Source organism: Apis laboriosa, unplaced genomic scaffold (genome assembly GCF_014066325.1).
Source record: "Apis laboriosa isolate Shangri-la unplaced genomic scaffold, ASM1406632v1 scaffold5_cov152, whole genome shotgun sequence".
In the NCBI taxonomy this organism is placed as follows: domain Eukaryota; kingdom Metazoa; phylum Arthropoda; class Insecta; order Hymenoptera; family Apidae; genus Apis; species Apis laboriosa.
Genome location: NW_025223857.1, coordinates 874,494 through 895,310, shown reverse-complemented (window position 1 = coordinate 895,310; position 20,817 = coordinate 874,494). Strand labels below are relative to the sequence as shown.

General features: G+C 30.3%; 2 protein-coding genes across 4 annotated transcripts; both read left to right on the top strand.

Annotated features, from left to right (window-relative positions):
- The first annotated feature begins 1,306 nt into the window (after positions 1–1,306).
- Positions 1,307–13,333, top strand: LOC122718155 (probable chitinase 10). The gene is made up of 28 exons (XM_043942936.1): positions 1,307–1,623; positions 1,850–2,100; positions 2,189–2,242; positions 2,331–2,947; positions 3,023–3,208; positions 3,294–3,438; positions 3,582–3,941; positions 4,050–4,540; positions 4,612–4,840; positions 4,920–5,108; positions 5,194–5,494; positions 5,626–5,858; positions 6,584–6,942; positions 7,017–7,349; positions 7,419–7,587; positions 7,666–7,877; positions 7,958–8,294; positions 8,383–8,787; positions 8,870–9,172; positions 9,245–9,456; positions 9,531–9,809; positions 9,902–10,087; positions 10,166–10,454; positions 10,536–10,885; positions 10,962–11,390; positions 11,545–12,021; positions 12,207–12,332; positions 12,418–13,333. The coding sequence occupies exons 1-28, from the start codon at positions 1,307–1,309 to the stop codon at positions 12,574–12,576; spliced, it is 7,998 nt and encodes a 2,665-aa protein (XP_043798871.1). The 3' UTR covers positions 12,577–13,333.
- Positions 13,334–14,092: 759 nt separating this feature from the next.
- On the top strand, positions 14,093–20,694 carry LOC122718156 (solute carrier family 2, facilitated glucose transporter member 1-like). Of its 3 annotated transcripts, none has more exons than XM_043942937.1 (10): positions 14,093–14,418; positions 14,548–14,606; positions 16,106–16,178; positions 16,465–16,538; positions 18,367–18,474; positions 18,554–18,827; positions 18,909–19,202; positions 19,447–19,853; positions 19,933–20,204; positions 20,286–20,452. In XM_043942937.1, the coding sequence occupies exons 2-10, from the start codon at positions 14,580–14,582 to the stop codon at positions 20,383–20,385; spliced, it is 1,629 nt and encodes a 542-aa protein (XP_043798872.1). In that variant the 5' UTR covers positions 14,093–14,418; positions 14,548–14,579; the 3' UTR covers positions 20,386–20,452. The 3 variants fall into 3 exon arrangements, with proteins under 3 accessions (XP_043798872.1, XP_043798874.1, XP_043798873.1); XM_043942938.1 differs by lacking the exon at positions 14,093–14,418 and adding an exon at positions 20,629–20,694 and having other exon boundaries at positions 20,286–20,402; XM_043942939.1 differs by lacking the exon at positions 16,106–16,178 and having other exon boundaries at positions 14,096–14,418.
- The last annotated feature ends 123 nt before the right edge of the window (positions 20,695–20,817 follow it).

Here is a 20,817-nt window from a genome sequence, read left to right as displayed (position 1 = left end):
TCTATTAAATATTTCGACACTCCTTAATCTCTTCCATTATTGATCCACTTCAAAAACCATTCGATATTTTATAATCTTTGTATCTTGTTTAAATAAGATTGGAAGATAAAACTCAACGAATTTTTTAAAATTTCGTACCTACATTTAACAATACGAAGAGGAATCTATGAAAAAAATAAAATATCAGATTGTCATTAACGTTGTTTCGGAAGATCAGTACCTGACGGCTTGACTGGCAAACATTGTCCTCTTTGCGGTCACTTCCACCTACGAGAGTAGCATTTTTAATGGCTAAACGCTATCATGAGGATTCAAGTAGCGGCGCGTGTCTTTGTCCTCGAGTGAATCAGCACAGCAATGCTCGCATCCAATTTCGATTTCGCGTTATATGATGATTAAAGATTCGCACAACGATCAAACAAGCTGCTTCGACTAAAAATATGCAAATGCCAATATTAATAAAAAACTTAATTGGACAATAATTCTACCGTATTATGGCTTTAAATGTTCAACATTTTCAAGGTCTTTTAAGATTAATATATTATGTATTTACAAGTACTATACTATACATTCTATGCATCCGCAAAAAATATTCTGTCTCAAGCTTGTTAGCAATCCAGTAAAGAGATAACAAAAATATTAAGCATGTACTAGTTGTGAATGATTAACGATTGTTTTTCAAGATATGTGATCAATCATCAGTGCAATTGAACTCGGAAAAAGTTCGCAATCATCATAATGCGAAGCATATCTCATTCTTCGTATTTTTTTTTCCGGTATCCGTACACGCGTGTCTTAAGTGCAGGACAGGTTTGCACGCACATCACACAAATGATGCATCCAGCAATTCTGGTTTTCAGATATCGATGCACGTGCTGTAGCATTTTAATTACGATAATTTGTAATTGTCAGATTAATTGTCAAACACTGTCTCTGTATTTAATCTATTGTATGTTATTTGCTAATTACATCCGATTCGATCAATAACTTTGTATTCCTTCATGAATATTTTTATAATTTTTTCATAGAGACAAAAATCACTTTTCTTACTATTACTATTAATATTGAGAAGAAGTAAAATTAAAAAACACAAATACACTTAATGATCTTAATCATTATCATTCGAATATGATCGATTAGATTCATTTATTATGCACGAACATTATTATTATTATTTTTGTTTTATTGGTCTATTTTATTAACAATCTTTAGATTTACCGATGTTGCTAGCTTTTAAAGGATCTATAAAAATTTTATGTTATTTCAATGTTTTCAGAATATAATTTCGAAAAATGTTTTTTTAGCGATGATTCTCTGGCTAACCTTAATCTTCGTGACTTCGGTGGCTGCAGGACCACCTTATCGAAAGACAATACCTGATATATTACAACCACCTCTATGGGATTCTGTAGAAGAAACAGACGTAGAAATCATCAACGTGCCATTGTTTCAACGTGATGCTGTCGAAGGTCCACCAATGATCGATTCACCATCGTTAGATCCCGCCATTACTCACGAAGATTACGGATCTCGAAGGTTTCCTTTGCGCGATGCAGTCGAAGCGTTGCCCTCAAATAAGATCGATTCTCAAGTCGATAATTTACCCCTGCAGAATTTCAGAGAGTCAGTATTTATTAGACATAATAATACGTATCTTATTCCATAAACATGATCTTCGATATTGAATTATTTCATTTGTAAATGATCGATAATCATCTTTCATGATTAATTTATCAACGATTGCGTGTTGAGATTACGGATCGAAAGTATATATGGAGCTACTCGATGTTTTCTTCATTATCTTTTTGTTCGTTGGATAATTAATGAAGGATGATTTATGTTGCTTTAGTGGTCGAGTGCCTTTAAGAGATGCCGTTGAACATCGTGAAGCTCCCTTCTTTGGGAACGTCGATCACGAATCGATTTGGATCGAACCATTAGCTCCACCAACGTTAACAAGAATGGAACAAATCATTAATCCAAAAGTGGTTTGCTATTTGGACTCTAGTGCAGTACACAGAGTAGAGCCATTTTCTTTGTTTCCTCAATCCATACCACACCACCGATGCAGCCATTTGATATACATCGCAGCCACTTTAGGTAATTCAGTTTTTTCGATATTATATCGAATCGATTTGTTCATATTAATAAATACATATACCGTAAATGACGAATAAAATTTTCTCAGATCCAGAGAAGATGGTTATCGTCTCGAGAGATCGCGAATATGACGAGATCAAGGGTAAAGTTGTAAATCATTAATTATTTCGCGGAAAGGATACGTTAAAAATCCGAGTCCCGTTAATTTATTCCGTTCAATTCAAATATAGGTGGATACAAAACAGTAACGGGACATCGATCGAGGGATCCAGCGTTGCAAGTGCTCGTCTCGATCTCGGTTCCAAACCGAGGAAAATTGTTCTCTGAACTAACCAAAAGTTATTGCGCTTTCCACTGTGAAAAATTTGCCAAATCCATCATAAACTTTCTTCAAACGCACGACTTCGACGGAGTGGAAATCGATTGGAAAGGATCGGCGAATCATTCGAACGATTTGAAACTGTTGTTGAGGACAATTAGAAAGCTTTTCGTTGATCAACAATACATTCTTGCAGTGGTTCAAAGACCAGAAGATCCGGTGGATCAAGAAATTAGTTCTGTGGCCGATCTGCTTCTTCTGAGAGCGTGGAGGGACAGTCCAGCTTTCAGAAGGGAAAAATTGGCACTTCATCCGGCACCTCTGAAATACGTAGCTCGAGTGACTAACAAATGGATCGATCGTGTGCCGAGAGAACACAGATCAAAGATCGTTCTTGGTTTATCTGTGTTTGGCCAAGGATATACCTTGAAATTCGAGAACTTTACGGATGCTGGCGCGCCTATCATTGGACCAGGAATCGAGAATACATATGACAAGCAGAAAAACGGAAGGATGGCTTATTATGAAGTAATTGTTCGATATTATTTATTTTAATCTGAAAAAAAGTTTTTTCTTTTTATTTATATTTATCATTGCGTCCAGATATGTGAGAGACTGGAAGATGGATTGTGGACTGCCGGAAGAGATGAAGAAGGACCGTACATAAAACGTGGAGATCAATGGGTCGGTTACGAGGATCCATTGACGGTGAAAATCAAAGTAGCGTACATTAGATCGATGAAGCTTGGCGGAGTTTCTTTGTGGTCTCTCGACTTGGATGATTTTCAAGTTAATAAATTGTTTTCTCTTCTCTAATTTCTCGCACTCACTCTTAATATAAAATTAAAAAAAAAAAATTAAATGTTGCTATTAGGGTATTTGCGGAAATTCGTGGCCCATGTTAAACGCTGCAACGGAATCGATAGGCTTTTACGACGAGACACAATTGGGAAAATGTTCCACAGATGGACTTTCTATCGATCCCCAGAATTGTTCAGGATTTTATTCTTGTCACAATGGTAAGTAATTTGATTGTAAACAAATTCTGAATCTTTTTAATAATATTGATTAATTTACAAAGATCGAATTAATTTTTCTATTAAAAAAAAAAAGAAAAACCTAATGGACAATATTTTTTACTTAATTATCATTGTGTATACAGGAGTACGATATCGGGGCCAATGCGGACCTGGGAAATATTTCAATTCGAACAATGGTCGTTGCATAAAAGCGAATTCGAATGTTTGTAAATCTGGCCAATTTAATCGAATTCAAGGAGATCGTTATCAGAGTGAAATAAGAGAGTCACAAAAATTGCAACATTTAGAGATCTCGTCGGAAAAGAGTCCCCGAGTAGTTTGCTACGTGACTTCATGGTCGTTATATCGCAAAGGAGATGGATTATTTGTTCCAGAACGTCTGAACCCTCGTTTATGTACCGATATAATTTATGCGTTTGCTGGATTGAATCCTGATACGTTGCTTATTCAACCGTTGGATCCCTGGGCTGACATAGAATATAGTAAATACTTACTAAAGTATCAAAATAGATTCTTAAAATAAAATCACATGTTATTTTGTTTTATTAAGATTAAATTTTTATTATTATTAAATAAGTAAATATTTTCAGATTTGTATGAACGAGTGACAAAATTGAAAGGGTCAAGAGTATTATTAGCTATAGGAGGATGGACAGATAGCACTGGTGATAAATATTCTCGTTTAGTTAGTAGCGGTGTTATTCGTCGCAAGTTCGTTTCAGCTACGATAAACTTCTTAAAGAAGCATAACTTCGATGGTCTCTCCTTTGAATGGAATTATCCGAAATGCTGGCAAAGCAATTGTAAAAAAGGACCGGATACCGACAAACCCAATTTCACCAAATTGATCCAGGAATTGAAAAATGCGTTTGACCAACAAGAACCAAAGTTAACACTTGCTGTAGCCTTTTCCGGCTACAAAGAGGTGATCGATAGAGCTTATGAAGTGCGAGAAATCTCAAAAATAGCGGATTTTATATCTGTAATGACGTACGATTATCATGGTGCTTGGGAGTCAAAAACGGGACATTTGTCACCTTTGTTTGGAAACGCTGCCGACGTTAATCCGTACTACAACATCGTGAGTTTAACAATACGTTATATTTTATAAAAAAAAAACAAGAAAAATTATTAAAAATTTTTTCTTTATAGAATTCTACAATGGAATACTTAGTTAATCTTGGAGCAGAAAAATCGAAACTTCTGGTAGGGATACCTTTATATGGACAGGCTTATCGATTATCCAGTGAAAATCTGGCAAATCTTGGTGACCCGACAACTGGTCCTGGAACTGCTGGAGAATTTACAAAGCAACCTGGAATGCTGGCATATTATGAAATTTGTGATAGAATCAAATACAAGGGTTGGAAAACTGGTTTAGGTGAAAAATCTAATAAAAAAAAAATCATTTTTCTATTTTTTCCATGAAATGATTTTAAATGATCTTAAACATTTTTTAGGTCCAAGTGCTTACCTCAAAGACCAATGGGTGGGCTACGATGATCGGGAAAGTGTCTACGCGAAAGGGGAATACATTTTACAAAATGGTTATGGAGGTGCAACACTGTGGACTGTAGACTTGGACGATTTCTTAAATCGTTGCTGTTCGGAGTCGTTCCCATTATTAAAGAGTATAAATCGTGCGTTAGGTAAACGAATCATTAGATATATTCTCGATATTTTCTTTAAATTTAAAGAAATTACGTGAGTTATTAATCTGTCATTATATTGCAGGTCGTTTAAAAAACAAGGAATTTTCTGAAGGATGCCAACGACCAGCAGAACCAATTACACCGCAACCTCCAACGTTGACAACTCACAGTGATGCCGTGGAAGAGACTCCACGGCCAACCACACCGATGACTAAACCAACCATGTGGCCAACGTGGACTGAAAAGCCAAGCACAAGCACTCAGCATACGAGTACAACCTGGCCCACTTGGACTTGGAAACCAAGCAAAAAACCAGATACAACGACTATGAGCAGTACTACAATCTCTTCGACCCAATCCACCAACACGTGGACTTCAACCAAGTATTAAATCTTAGTTTCGCATAAATAAATAAATATTATTCATTATTATTAATAATGTTATATAATAATAAAACTTGTAAGTTTTTTAAATATATTTTTTTGTTTTACCATGAAAAAAAAAAAAATTGAAGAAGGCCATCAACAGTGGAATTAACGGAAGTAACGGAAAAACCAACGGATTCTTCAAAGCCGGGAACATCGTGTATGATAGGAGAATATGTACCAGACCCTGAAAGTTGTAAAAACTACTTTAGATGTGTGCTCGGCGAATTGCAACGCGAACAATGCGCGCCCGGATTGCATTGGGATGCAAGACGAAGCATTTGCGATTGGCCAGCTGCAGCGAAATGTCAAGTGGAAACTGGTAAGACTGCTTTATCTTCATTGTCTATATATATATATATATATATATATATATTTGTTCATCGAAGAAATATTTTTTTAATTTAAAAAACAAAGAAACGTAGGTATGTTAGATATTTTTTTTTTATTATTACTATTATATAATAATTATATAATAGTATCTTTTTATTACACATTACGCTAAATTCTTCCTTTATTATTAATTGACTTTCATTTTTCAAAATAATGTCATTAATATTTTGAATTTTATGTTGAAATGTACAAATAATGAGTAATTATATTACACGGAAAACTCAATTCCTGGTTTTAATATAATAATTCTATAGTAATTTCTTCAGGAGTTGTCGTTAACAGACATATCGGTTCATTGGCAATAACGTAAACCTGTTTATTCGCGCGTGGCAATAATCATCTTCACTCCTGCGCATATTTTTCCACCAACCGCCTCCAGACAAACATCTTCCCTTTATAAATCATTCGATTCTCTGCGACACTCAGTATCACTATTTCTACTTGTTCATTTCCTTGTTGAAAAAAAAAAAAAAGAAATGACACCATTCTATATTATTCATGTAATTTTCATTTTAATTTTAATAGATTCTGCCTCGATGCAAGTGCATAAAATATCCCAATTGTTTAACATAGGTATATAGAGATGAGCGAACTAAGAAACGATTAATTGTAAAACTTATGATAAACCTAAATGTAACATTTTGTTCTTTAAAGTAGGTTCTGTTACCCAGAAACCATCATGGACCACGACGACTGTTAAAACCACCACCACCACCACAAAGAAACCATCTACGTTGGCAGTATGGTCATCCTCTACCACCCAGAAACCGATCTTCATGAATGGTCCTAACGAGAAACCACAAAAGAATTGCGTGCACGGCCAGTATTACTCCTATCCAAATTCCTGTACGAGCTTCAGTATTTGCGTGAATGGGAATTTAATCTCTCAACAATGTGGGCCAGGATTGAATTGGAATAAAGAAAAAAATATGTGCGATTGGGCGTTCAAAAATCCTTGTATCGAGAAACCGAAAAAGACAGCTCCGTTGATTGCAACGGATATTAAGTCCATGGTAATATTTATCTCTATCATTCGTGTTAAAATTATAAAGGATAAAGATTAAATTTTGTTTTTTTTATTTGTTAGCCATGCATTCCTGAAAGCTACTCCAGCGTTCCAGGTGATTGCGAAAGTTTCAAGGCATGTTTATGGGGTCGGTATGAGGTGTTCCGTTGTGCTCCTGGATTGCACTTTAATCAGAGAACTCGCATATGCGACTGGCCATCCAGAGCCAATTGTCAAGATAATTCTGTATCGACAGACGATCAAGATTCCAATATACCCAACAATAAACCAATTCGTCCATCGAGTACCGAAAAACCTTGGGAAGAGAGCACAACAACACAAGCAACAACAACCACCTTGTCATCAGCCGTGATACATCCTGAAAAAGTTTCTCCGTTGTCTGGATATTACAAAGTAAGATTATTGTCATCATTCGTGAACTAACGCGAATCCAAATCGCTTTAATGTATAATCTCTCATTAGATCGTGTGTTACTTCACGAATTGGGCTTGGTATCGAAGAGGGGTCGGCCGTTACGTTCCTGAAAATATCGATCACACTCTATGCACTCATATCGTCTATGGATTTGCAGTTTTGGATTACTCGGATCTGATCATTAAAGCTCACGATTCTTGGGCTGATTACGACAACCGTAAGAAATGATTTTTTTCTTAAAAGAATATTCGAAAGTATGGAATATAAATGTAATATTTTATCGTTTCTTGAACAGGATTTTACGAGCGTGTAGTCGCGTATAAGAAACGTGGATTAAAAGTATCCCTTGCTCTCGGTGGTTGGAACGATTCAGCTGGAGATAAGTATAGTCGTTTGGTGAACAATCCCACAGCCAGAAAGAAATTTATCGCGCAAGCGGTTCAATTTTTAGAAAAATACGATTTCGATGGACTTGATTTAGATTGGGAATATCCAGTTTGCTGGCAAGTATGTGCAAATTCATATTAATCTCTCATAAATTTCTTCTTTCTAGAATATTACCAATTAATATATTACCTTTGTCGTAGGTTGACTGCAAGAAAGGGCCATCTTCGGATAAACAAGGTTTCGCAAGTTTACTGAAAGAGCTCAGCAACGAGCTAAGGCCTAGAGGTCTGTTACTTAGCTCCGCAGTTTCACCGAGCAAACAAGTGATTGACAAAGGTTACGACGTTCCCGCCCTCGCCAAATACTTGGACTGGATCGCAGTGATGACTTACGATTACCACGGTCAATGGGATAAAAAAACTGGCCACGTTGCGCCACTTTACTACTATCCCAACGATGATTATTATTACTTCAATGCAAACTATTCTATTAATTATTGGATCGCCAAAGGAGCTCCTCGTAGAAAAATTGTTATGGGTATATATATATATATATATAGCTCCCTTTATTGAAAACACAAATTAAATTAATTATCCATTATCTAATTGATTTATTTCGATAACAGGAATGCCACTGTACGGCCAATCGTTCTCCATAAACGATCCTAGCGCGGGTACAGGATTGAACATACCAGCCAGTGGTGGACAGGCAGGAGAGTTTACTCGAGCTGCTGGATTCTTGGCCTATTACGAGATTTGCGATAGGATACGGAATCGTGGATGGAATGTCGTTCAAGATTCGCAACATAGAATGGGCCCTTATGCGTATAAAAGCAATCAATGGGTCAGCTTCGATGACGCCGAGATGATTCGAAGGAAAGCTGAGTATATCAGGAATATGGGTCTTGGTGGTGGAATGGTATGGGCATTGGATCTCGATGATTTCCGGGGACGTTGCGGCGAGGGACCGCATCCTTTAATGCATACACTTCAGAAAGTATTAGCTAATCCACCAAATAAAGATGAGAAACGTAATCTTTTTTTTAATATCTTTCTTCGTTTCTCTTTGTAATATATTACTTTTTATCTAAAGTTAAATATCTTGCGTCGCAGCTGAAAAACCACCGATCACAGTGGAGGATTTAGATCAAGATGCAGTGGCACCCACGGTAGCGCCCACCACTGTTAAAACACCTATACCATCGTCGACTTCGACAGATCAGGTGCAATCTGAAAATGGTTTTAAAGTAATTTGTTATTTTACGAATTGGGCCTGGTACCGTCAAGAAGGAGGGAAGTTCTTACCGGAAGACGTGGATACTGATTTATGTACTCATGTTTTATACGGTTTTGCAGTACTTGATGGATCTCAATTAAGGATAAAATCGCACGATCCATGGGCTGACATAGATAACAGTAACTATTAAGATTTATATCATGTATATTTCTTTTTTTTTATGGATCGCTATATTTTCAGAATTTTTTCAGAATTCTACGAAAGAATAGCAGCGTTAAAATCGAAGGGTATAAAGGTATTGATGGCCATCGGAGGATGGAATGATTCAGCGGGCGACAAGTACAGCCGTTTGGTGAATTCGCCATCGGCTAGACAAAGATTCATAGAGAACGTAATCCAATTTATCGAAAAATACAAATTCGAAGGATTGGATTTAGATTGGGAATATCCAGTCTGTTGGCAGGTAAAATAAACTGATATAGTTATTATAATTTCCGTCTTGTTTCTAAGATAATTTGACGAGTAAACAAATTTTAGGTTGATTGCAACAAGGGTCCAGCATCGGATAAGGAAAGCTTTGCCAGTTTAGTGAGAGAATTGAGTGAAAAATTTAAACCAAAAGGATTATTATTATCTGCTGCCGTTTCTCCCAACAAACGAGTTATTGACACGGGTTATGACGTGCCAACCTTGGCAAAATACTTGGATTGGATATCTGTGATGACTTACGATTATCATGGTCAATGGGATAAAAAAACCGGTCATGTAGCGCCTCTGTATTACTTACCCAATGATTGGGAGCCGACATTTAACGCTGTTCGTACTTTATGGTATAATTATCGACGATAAATGAATACGATACGAGTAACTCTTACATAATTTTTTTTTTTTTTTTTTTTACTTTACAGAACTTTTCTATTCATTATTGGATAGAGAAAGGTGCTCCAGCGAAAAAACTTGTTATGGGAGCACCCTTGTACGGTCAATCTTTTTCTTTAGCTGAGAGAACACAGAAGGGATTAAATGCGCCAACTTATGGCGGTGGTGAAGCCGGAGAAGCAACAAGAGCAAGAGGCTTCCTCTCCTATTATGAAGTAAGTATTTTCCATTTTCTCTTTTCTAACTTTCCTTCGTAGATTTTTATAGATATCTTTTATCTCTGACAATTATAGATTTGCGAAAGAACGTTGAAGAAAGGTTGGACTGTCGTTCAAGACAAGAAACGTCGTATTGGTCCGTATGCGTTTAAAGGTGACCAGTGGGTCAGTTTCGACGATGCCAGACAAATTAAACTGAAGGCAGAATTTATAAAGGATCTTGATTTGGGTGGTGGCATGGTATGGGCCCTTGATTTAGATGATTTCAAAAATAGATGCAACTGTGAACCTAGTCCACTTTTAAGAACCATGAACAGAGTTCTAAGAAATTATCCCAAAGGCCCATTGTGTCCAGTAACAAATGGTAAATGTTTTAAAATTGAAATTTCATTTATTAAATAAAAGCGAGAAATTAAAATAAAATGAAGATAAATCTTGAAAATAGAATTTATGACAATCGATGTCGGTGAAATCACCATGGAATCAACGACTAGTGAACAACCAAGTTGGGAAGTTACCACTTCTCATAGACCAATGTATTTACCACCAACGACCGCAGATCCGTGTACCGACACTGACGATACTATCGAAATAGAAGCTGAACCACCATTAATAAGCACTTCGCCAGAAGATTGCGGTGGTCGTGTATTCGTCCCCCACAAAAAGGATTGTTCCAAATACTTCTTGTGCAATTTTGGAAAACTCACTGAATACTCTTGTCCTCCTGGCCTTTACTGGAACGAGAATCGTTGCGATTGGCCTGAGAACACAAAATGTAAAAATTCCCAACGTCAGGTGAACAGTTGAAATTATTCTAATTTACGAATCTTTTTCTTTCTTTCTTTTTTATAAATCTAAATTAAATTTCCAGTCCAATCAATTACTCCCATTAATCTCCGCTCCAGAAACGGACAAGAAGAAAGTAATTTGTTACATAACAAAGTGGGGAAGAAAGCGATCTGGAGCAGGGCAATTTCTACCCGAAGATATCGACCCGAATTTATGTACCCATATCGTTTTTGGCCCTGTCAAGTTGGACCCGGAACGACTAAGTATACAAAGTCCTCAGAGTACCAGCCAAAAGGAATTCTTTGATAAAATAGTAGATATTAAAAATAGAAACGGGCTAAAGATTTTACTTAGTTTAGGAGGCTGGGAAGAATCAAAGAGCAACAAGTATAGTAAATTGGCGCATAATCCGGTGGAACGACAGAGATTTGCACGTCACGTTTCTCTTTACATTCAGAATCATGGCTTCGATGGCCTCGATCTTCTTTGGGAGTATCCAGTATGCTGGCAGGTAAAAATAGTTATGCAAAAATGATGTAATAAATAAAATGTTTTAATAATAAGTAAATTTATCATTTATCGTTTCTAATTTAATTGTTTTCTTGTCAAAAATTACGGTTATTTTATTTTTATAATGTTACATATAATGTTTTAATTTTTTACAGGTTGATTGTACTCGTGGTCCATTGAGCGACAGAGAAGCTTTTGCAGCTTTGCTTAAAGAACTGAGCATAGCCTTGAAATCCAAAGGATTGCTCCTTTCTATTGCAGTTTCTGCTAGCAAAGAAGTTATCGATGTAGCTTATGATGTTCCAGCATTAATCAAATACGTTGATTGGATGAACGTTATGAGTTACGATTATCATTCTAATTTAGAGAGCAAAACTGGCCATGTTGCGCCGCTTTATCATAATTCAAATGAACAAACCAAATATTTAAACGTGAACTTTTCTATAACTTATTGGCTAGAACAAGGCGTGCCATCGAATAAGCTCGTAATGGGTGTACCAACATATGGACAGAGTTTTACGTTATTGAAAAAATCACAAAGAAATGAAACGCCAGGTTTTAACGTGAAAGTTTCTGGACCTGGATATATAGGTGATTTTACCAAATCACCTGGCATGCTTGCTTATTACGAGGTATGAATTCATCAATTGATAAGTAAATCACTTTATATGTAGTATGTACTATACATAAGTGATTATATAACACACTTAATATTTAATGCAAATTACCATCGTAAATTCTTTTATGTAAATTGCAACGTTATTTTTACGTTCGAAGTTTAAACCGAACGTTTTTCCTTTTACGTATATTTTCATAGATATGCGATAATGTGAAAAATAAAAATTGGTCGGCTATTAAAGATCCGAAGAATTTAGTTGGACCATATGCTACGAAAAGTGATCAATGGGTCAGCTATGAAGATATATCAAGTGTAACGCAAAAAGTAATTGACGTCTATAAATGATGCAATAAATTTAAGATAAACGTTTATCATTCATATATATAAACATTCACATATTTTCTTCCAGGCAAAATTCATAAGAGATTTAAATCTTAGCGGTGCTCTGATTTGGTCCTTGGATTTGGACGATTTTAAAAATCAGTGTGGTTGTGGAAAGTATCCTTTAACAACAGCGCTTAGCCAAGGAATTAGAGGAGAACGAGAACTCAGAATGGATTGTACTTGAGATACACGTATCTTGAACAAATATGCAAATGATTCACGAATAGCAATTCATTTACATTGTGTTCCACTTTCACGGATAACAATAAATCTCAGATTGCTCATAAATCATATTAGTCAGTGTAAATACTGTATAGCACAAAGTTATAAATACTTGCAAAGAACAATATGATTTAGAGAGAAAAAAAGAAAAAAAAAAGGATTTATCTTGACGATTTGTATCATATTATGATTTTCAATCGTGTAGGATCGTAATAGGATCAAATAGGATTTGATCTATATACTTCCACTTAGTCCGCATTATCTTCCGATTCGTCATATAATAATATATTTGCAACGAATGATGTTAATTATATGTTTATTTTATATGTTATGTTAATTAAATATATTTTCGTCTAAAGGCATTAGACGAAGATATATTTAATTAACGTAGCATATAAAATATACAATCTAAAAAAAAAAAATATATATTCATTCTATATTTACATTTTTTTTTTCTTTAATAATTTAGTTAACTTACTAAACTTTAGTTAATTAACTAAAAATTTAGTTAAAGAAAAACATTACTTACAATAAATCGGAAGATAAAAATTGTATAATGATTTGATTCATTATAAACATTGATTGCTAATTCGTTTTTATCGAAGAAAGAAGAAAAAACTGTGAAATGATTAAAGATTAAAGGAAAATTAAAATAACAAAAAATTATTTTTGGGTAACAAAATTTTTTATTATTTATATATACAAAAAGAAAATAAATTAAAAATGAAAAGAATATAGATTTGACAATACATTCTATAAAAGACAATCTTTAATCAAACTCACAAGTACATGCATATTATAATATTAATGCAATTTCTATAAACATCTGTATCTTATGTATAATTTTAAATACACCATCTCATGAATAGAATAAATTTATTAAATATGCGAATGAATCATTTATCCCAAAGAAATGATATGAATAAATGATAGTATTAACTCTAATAAAAATTTTTACAAATTGTAATATTTAATTTGTAAAATTTATTTAATGTACATATCTACAAATTTATCGATTTAAATTTTTGATTTCAATGAAAATGCCATTTTTTATTTTAATTTTTAGTTATATTATGTTAATGCGAAATTTTCAAGAATGATCGAAATACTATTTCGATCATTAATGATCAGATAAAATGTTTTTAATATAAATTTCTCTTGAGATTGATTACTCAAGATTGGAATTAATTATATGAGTAAATAAGAAATGCGTAATGTTAAATAGTACGTTAGGAAAGGGTAAAAAGAAGGTGGGGATTCTGATTTCTCAAATCATTTATAGTATTTGTCTGAACTAGTCCCTTGTGAACGCGTGAGCAGTGTGACCACGTAGTTGTGCATATTGAATTTGGATTTATAGTAAGAAATTGTAAAAAAAAAAAAATCAGTAAGTCATTTTTAATCTTTGTTTAAACTACATCATGTATTTATACATTTTATACAAAATTATATATATAATTTTATTAGGACATTTAAAAATTTCATGATATTATTATTAATTAACATGAATGAATTTATGAGAAAAGTGGCATGACATTGAAAAAAAAATAAAAACATTTATATACAAATTATGAAACTTAATTACTTTTTAATGTAATTAAACAAAAAATTTTAATATTGAATTTAAATATATTAAATTTATAATCATATATAATATATATCGATTATCAAACTTCAATTCAGATCGAGATCTACAAAATCGAACGGTAAAATTCGATAATTGATTAGCATTATCAATATGACAGCCACGTTATAAAAAGTTCAACAGAAAACATCGAGAAATTAAATACACTTAGACTAATAAGCAAGTATAGAAAGTAATCAATGTAGTAATGATATTTGATTTCAAACAGTCTATTATTCATTGTTTAAATTATTATTATTACAAATAAGTTCTGTTATATTATTTTAAATATTTTTTCTCTTTACATAGGTCAGCATATATGACTTGTAATTCGGAAGTGTATGTCAGCGACATACTCGACTATAAAGGTATGTAAAAACTGATTTATTATTTATATTGATTAATCATTAAGCATTTAATATAAATATAAATATTAAAATTATAAAATATTTATTGAAATCATATTCTGATTTTAAGTTATTTATTTTTATGACTAGCATCTTCTTATATATAATATATATATTAAAAAAAAATTATATAATATATAATATATAATATATATATTATATATTATATAATTTTTTTTAGATTTTATTTCGAAATTAATAGCTCAAATAATTAATATTCAAGTGACTATGAAAATATTAGTAATGTGTTTATTTCAATATCATATAGTTTTTTATATATAATAAATAATTTATCTTTGTCATTCTATCAAAATTAATAAGTTATTTAAATATTGTAATTCGATAAAATAACAAAATATTTTAGATTATTAAAATAAATTATTTAAATCATTAATATTTGAAAAACATGAATCATATTAAATATATTTATATGTAGATATATTTATTGTAGATATATTTATATGTATTGTATATATATATATATATAGTACTTAAAGTTCTTAACATATTATATTCACGTTTTCGTACTCGTAATACATATACCCATTGGCATTGAAACTTTTCATTCGAGATAATATATGCACATGCTTTATTATCGTCAACTAACATACAATTCAATATTTACATTTATCGCTCTGCTTCCTATGATGCAATGAGATAAGTAATATTTTTGCACAGAAAGTTTTCTCTTTTAGAAAGATATCACTTGTTTAATTGAATATATATATGTATATAACTAAAAATATGAAACACGATTTTTTTTAGATTTCATTATATATTTTTTTAGTTCAAATTTATTTTAAGTGAAAAGAACATATATTCGGAAAACGCAAGAAGCGTTAAAAAAATATTCAACATTCATCCAAAAATAATTCTGAATTTTATAACTTGTATTATTCCTTACCGATAAAATTAATCAAAGTAATTAAAAAACAAATTCGATTTTTTTTAATTATTAATGAATTTAAATCATTATAATTTTAAAGTTTATTAATTTGAAGAATGTTTTAAAATAATTATAATGATATATACATACATGTGAATTGATTAGTTTCTACGAGAAATGTCGAAATCGAATACATATTATATTAATTATCTTGAACGTATAACGAGAATCTTTTATCATATTAATTGTTTATAATATTTATTTATAATAATTTCAAATCATCAATTTAATTTGTAAATTATATAGTCTTGCAAATTACGCATTTCACAAATATGTATATATTGTTAAAAAAAATAAAGTTAAAAGAACTAATTCAATTAAATTTATATTTATTTACTACATTAAGTATATTTATTTCGAATAGTATACTTTTTCAATATTCAATTGTTATATTAGTTTTGAAAAATCTAAATAATCTCTATAATTACATTAAAAAAATAATAAATTTTTTCAGTCGTGCAATAACATAAAAAAAACTATACTATATGTAGACAATGTTTCATGTTGCCAATAGCAATCCATTCTTAGTGTTATTTACCGTTCTGACGTCGTGTCAGTGACACGTGCTATACAAAGCATGGCATTAGGTAATATTCTTCAAAATTTTCTTAATAATTGTTTCAAATAATTTTCTTATCTGCTTAATTTTCTTATCTATTTGTTTATAAAATATTTTTTTATGAATTTGCTTTTAATATAATATTTTTTTTATAAAATATTGACCTATATTTGCTTTGCTAATTTTACTAGAAAAGATTGAATATATGTATCTGTGTAAATTGATATAGTATGTTCATAATACAAAGATAACTTTTTAAAATATAAGATTAAAAATAATAACTTTAAAAATATAATTATTAATTATAATTATAGATAGTCATGCCGCTGTACTTACGGATGTCGAACAATCACATCAATCTAATCCAGATAATCGCGATGAAAGATTAGTAAGTATAATTTATTCAATAAAGTTTAAATTAAAAACAAAAATTGCTTGATAATTTTACGTCAATTAGAAACATCGATGAATTTTATTTTGGAATTTTAAAATCGTAATCTCCATTTAACAGTTCTATAACATTAAATATTTTATATTTTATATAATAAAATAATATAATAATTTATAAATAATTTAAAGATAATAAAATTTTTTTGTTACAAAATATAATTTATAGGTTTTGATTTTTCATTTTGATGATTGAATTATTGATTTTTTATTCAGAAAAAAATTGTCACAAGTTCTCATGTAAAAATTTTTAAATGTGTCGAGCATTTTATAAATACAATTAAAATATTTCTTTTTTATATAATATAGTATTATCATATCTTATCTTTTAATTATTAAATTTTTTTATTCAATTTAAAATTGAAATTCTAAAAATTTGAAATTCAAACAAAAATGTTATATAGAAAATTAAAATATGTATATAATTATCTGTATTAATTATATATGTTGGAATTAATTTATAATTTTATTATTTATCATTATTTTATCAATAAAAGTTTTATCATAATAAAATTAAATGAAATAAATAAAATTTATTTTTAATTAGAAATCAAGTTATTTTCCACTATTATGTATTTCACTTCAATTTAATTTTTTTTCTTTTGATATTATTGTTTCATGTGAAGAAATTTGATAAGCATTCCACTGGTATTCAAGTTCAATAGTTAATCCAATAATAATTATTATAAAAACTAATGAGATAAGGAAGATTTCTCATATATAAAAATATATTATATAATAAAATTCATAAGCAATAATAACATTATTACATGAAACTTTGACAGTTTAAATAACATGGACTTTAATAATTTAAATCCACACTTTATATTTAATTATATTAATTATATTTAATTATATATATTTTTAAAAAATCTTTTATAAGCAATACTTTGCACATACATTTGAGTAACTAAAAAACTGAGGATTTATCTCTACTTTGTAAAAAGTTCTAGTAATGCATGTTTGATTATCTAAATAGTTTCCAGGTTTGCCAGTGATGTGTGGTTTTATTGAGTTTTATTCCATCATTCCATCCAGGCTTTTCCATTATATCACTGATTGGTCTCCCAAGATGCCACACATTATTGCTTATGATGCTTAATTGTTTCAGTGGTATGGTTTTCTGGTTTTACACACATAATAATTTTTTTTTCCTTTTTTTTTTAAGAGAGGGATAGGTGAAAAACTCACCTAGAAAAATATAAACTTAGCAATATATTTTATCATATTATTTGCAATAATAATTACATAAATTATGTTATATGATTTATTGTACTGTACCATCGCATATCATATATTATATGCTAAAATATTTTAATATATATTATGAGCACATCATAGATTTTTATTTTTATAAATAATCACATATGCTTTATATATGTTATATAACATTTTTTTATAACTTCATTTAATTTTCATTAACTCTTTGTAAATTAATTTTACTTCGTAAATTAAAATAATTTAATGTGGTACAGTTATAGGTAAAACTAAAATTATTAGTGGATATTAAAATGTCACCAATCCACCTCTTTTCATTTTTCTTAATATAATTTTAAAATAATATCATTATTTTATATGTTTTAATCTTTTATTTTCATATAAACTGAGCACGCAGGAATTGCTTTTATTGTTTAATTTTATTTTGCAATAAAAAACGAGCTTCATGTTGCAAATTAAATATTTATGAATATGTAATAATTATTTGAATATATTTATTTTATAATCAAATCTTAGAATAAAAATATATTTTTTTTTTTATATTTTTTTAGGTACCAGGAGGATGGACCATTACATTAGCTTTAGCAGGTGTTACCTGTTGTTTAGGATCAGCTGTACCAACAGGATTTAACATAGGAGTATTAAATAATGCAGCCTATGTTAGTATTTGTATTTATACTTTATAAATACTTATAAAAAATACTTTTAATACTTTTATTTTATTTATGTTAATTATAGCTAGTGGAAAGGTTTTGTAATGAAAGTATTAAAGAGAGATATAATATAAATATATCTGAAAATGGTTTAAAAATAGTTTGGTCTGCTGTTGTGTCAATTTTTCTTATTGGTGGAGCAATTGGTTCATTTTTATCTAGCTGGGTAGCAAATAAATATGGAAGGAAAGGAGCATTATGTGTTGGCCATATATTTGGCATTATAGGAGCTACAATGTTTTTTTTAGTACAGAAATTAAATTCAATTGAACTTCTTTTAATAGGCCGATTAATTGTAGGTAAGTTTTGTTTTAAAAAATTTAAAAAATTTGGAGTAATTTTTATAAAATTTATTATTAAAAAATTATATATGTCTCTAGGTCTTTCTGGAGGTTTTGCAACATGTTTAGTTCCAATGTATATGACAGAAATTGCACCACTTAGACTAAGAGGTGCAGTTGGAGTTATTTGTCAATTAGGAATCTCATGTGGAGTATTTTTAGGTCAAATTGCGGGACTTAATACAGTTTTAGGAACTGAAAACTCTTGGCATTATATGCTAGGTGCATTTGTTCCATTATGTATATATGCCCTTGTTCTTACAAGCATTATTCTACCAGAAAGTCCTAAATATTTATATATAATCAGGGAACAAAAGCAAAAAGCTTTAGATGGTTTGTAACTATTGGAAATAATGTATAATAATTTATGTACAAACCACTCAGAAGCTAAATTAATGAGAAATAAATTCCACTTTTTAAAAAATAATTTATTCTATTTACAAAATTTAGAATCAGTTCTTTCAATTCTATTTGGAATTAAAAGATTAACTAGAGAATTAAAAGATGAAGCTGATAAATTTAACTTCTACGTGGTATATATTTACAACAATATCATAAAATCATTTTAATATTTCAGAACTTAGTAGAATACGCAAAATGGATATAATGCTGTTACAAATAGAAATTTCTGATTTACAACAAGAAATAGAAACAAAAACAACAGCTGAACCTTGGACAATCAAACGTATTTTGAAAGATTCAAATTTAAAACTTCCTATATTTTTGGTTTGTATAATACAATTTGGTCAACAAATGAGTGGTATAAACGTTGTATTTTATTATTCTAACTCAATATTTCACGATGCTGGACTTGGCATCACTGGAGCACAATATGCTACTCTTGGAACTGGTATAGCTAATATTGCTATGGCTCTTGCTTCAGTACCAGTGATGTCATCTTTAAATAGGAGAGGTGTTCTACTTACCAGTATTTATTTGTGCTTCGGATGTTTGATACTTTTATGTATTTCTACATTATTAATTGTGAGTAAAATTGCTTTGGATAAAAATAATTTATAGAAACAATTGAATGTTTAGTAAATAATTTTATATTTTTATATAGCATGTATCAACTTATATGCCATTAATATGTATCATAGCTGTTGTGGCTTATGTAATATTTTATGGAATTGGTCTTGGTCCAATACCATATTTCATTGGATCTGAATTATTCGATGTTGGTCCCAGACCAGTAGCTATGGCGCTTGGTAGCGTTTTCAATTGGGGTGGAAATTTTATAGTAGGCATGATGTTTCCAACAATAGAAAATATTATAGGAGCATATACTTTTTTAATCTTTGTCGGATTTCTTTTATTCTTAGGATATATTATCAGGTATATAGTAAAATACTGATTTACAATATAATCATCTATAATATATTGTTTAATAATATATATAAATATTAATCTATTTAGAATATACTTACCTGAGACTAGAGGAAGGAATACAATGGATGTGGCAGCATCAATAAGTCAAGGATTTAATTCCAGACCAAATTCTATACATGGCACTTAAATTTAAAAAAAAAATCGGTATATAAATTTCTTATTTTAACATCTTTTTTAATAAATAGATAAATCTAGAATTTTTTGTTATAAGTTTTATATAAATAAGTAAATTATTTAAGTATATGAATATTTTTACGATTTAAATAGGAAATTTACTATAATTTTATCCATTATTATCTATAAATTACGAAATAATTGATTTATTAACATACATAATATATAATGTTGATTTTATTCTATTTTTTATCAGGTTTAAATAATTACAGAAATAATATTTTGATAACATTATCAAAATATTTTTTAGATTAATGAAAGAATTAATTATTGAGAAAATATACATTTAATTGACATTAGGATATTGTTATAAAATATCCAAATAAATAAGTCAATGTTTTTAAGTATATACATAAATATCACTAAAATGTGAAACTCATCACTG

Coding starts and splice junctions, on each gene's coding strand:
- LOC122718155 (XM_043942936.1), top strand. CDS start 1,307: ATGATTCTCTGGCTAACCTTAATCTTCGTGACTTCGGTGGCTGCAGGA. Junction 5,495..5,625: donor AACACGTGGACTTCAACCAA/GTATTAAATCTT, acceptor AAAAAATTGAAG/AAGGCCATCAACAGTGGAAT. Junction 5,859..6,583: donor GAAATGTCAAGTGGAAACTG/GTAAGACTGCTT, acceptor TGTTCTTTAAAG/TAGGTTCTGTTACCCAGAAA.
- LOC122718156 (XM_043942938.1), top strand. CDS start 14,580: ATGTCAGCGACATACTCGACTATAAAG. Junction 18,828..18,908: donor AATAGGCCGATTAATTGTAG/GTAAGTTTTGTT, acceptor ATATGTCTCTAG/GTCTTTCTGGAGGTTTTGCA. Junction 19,854..19,932: donor GTATTTCTACATTATTAATT/GTGAGTAAAATT, acceptor ATTTTTATATAG/CATGTATCAACTTATATGCC.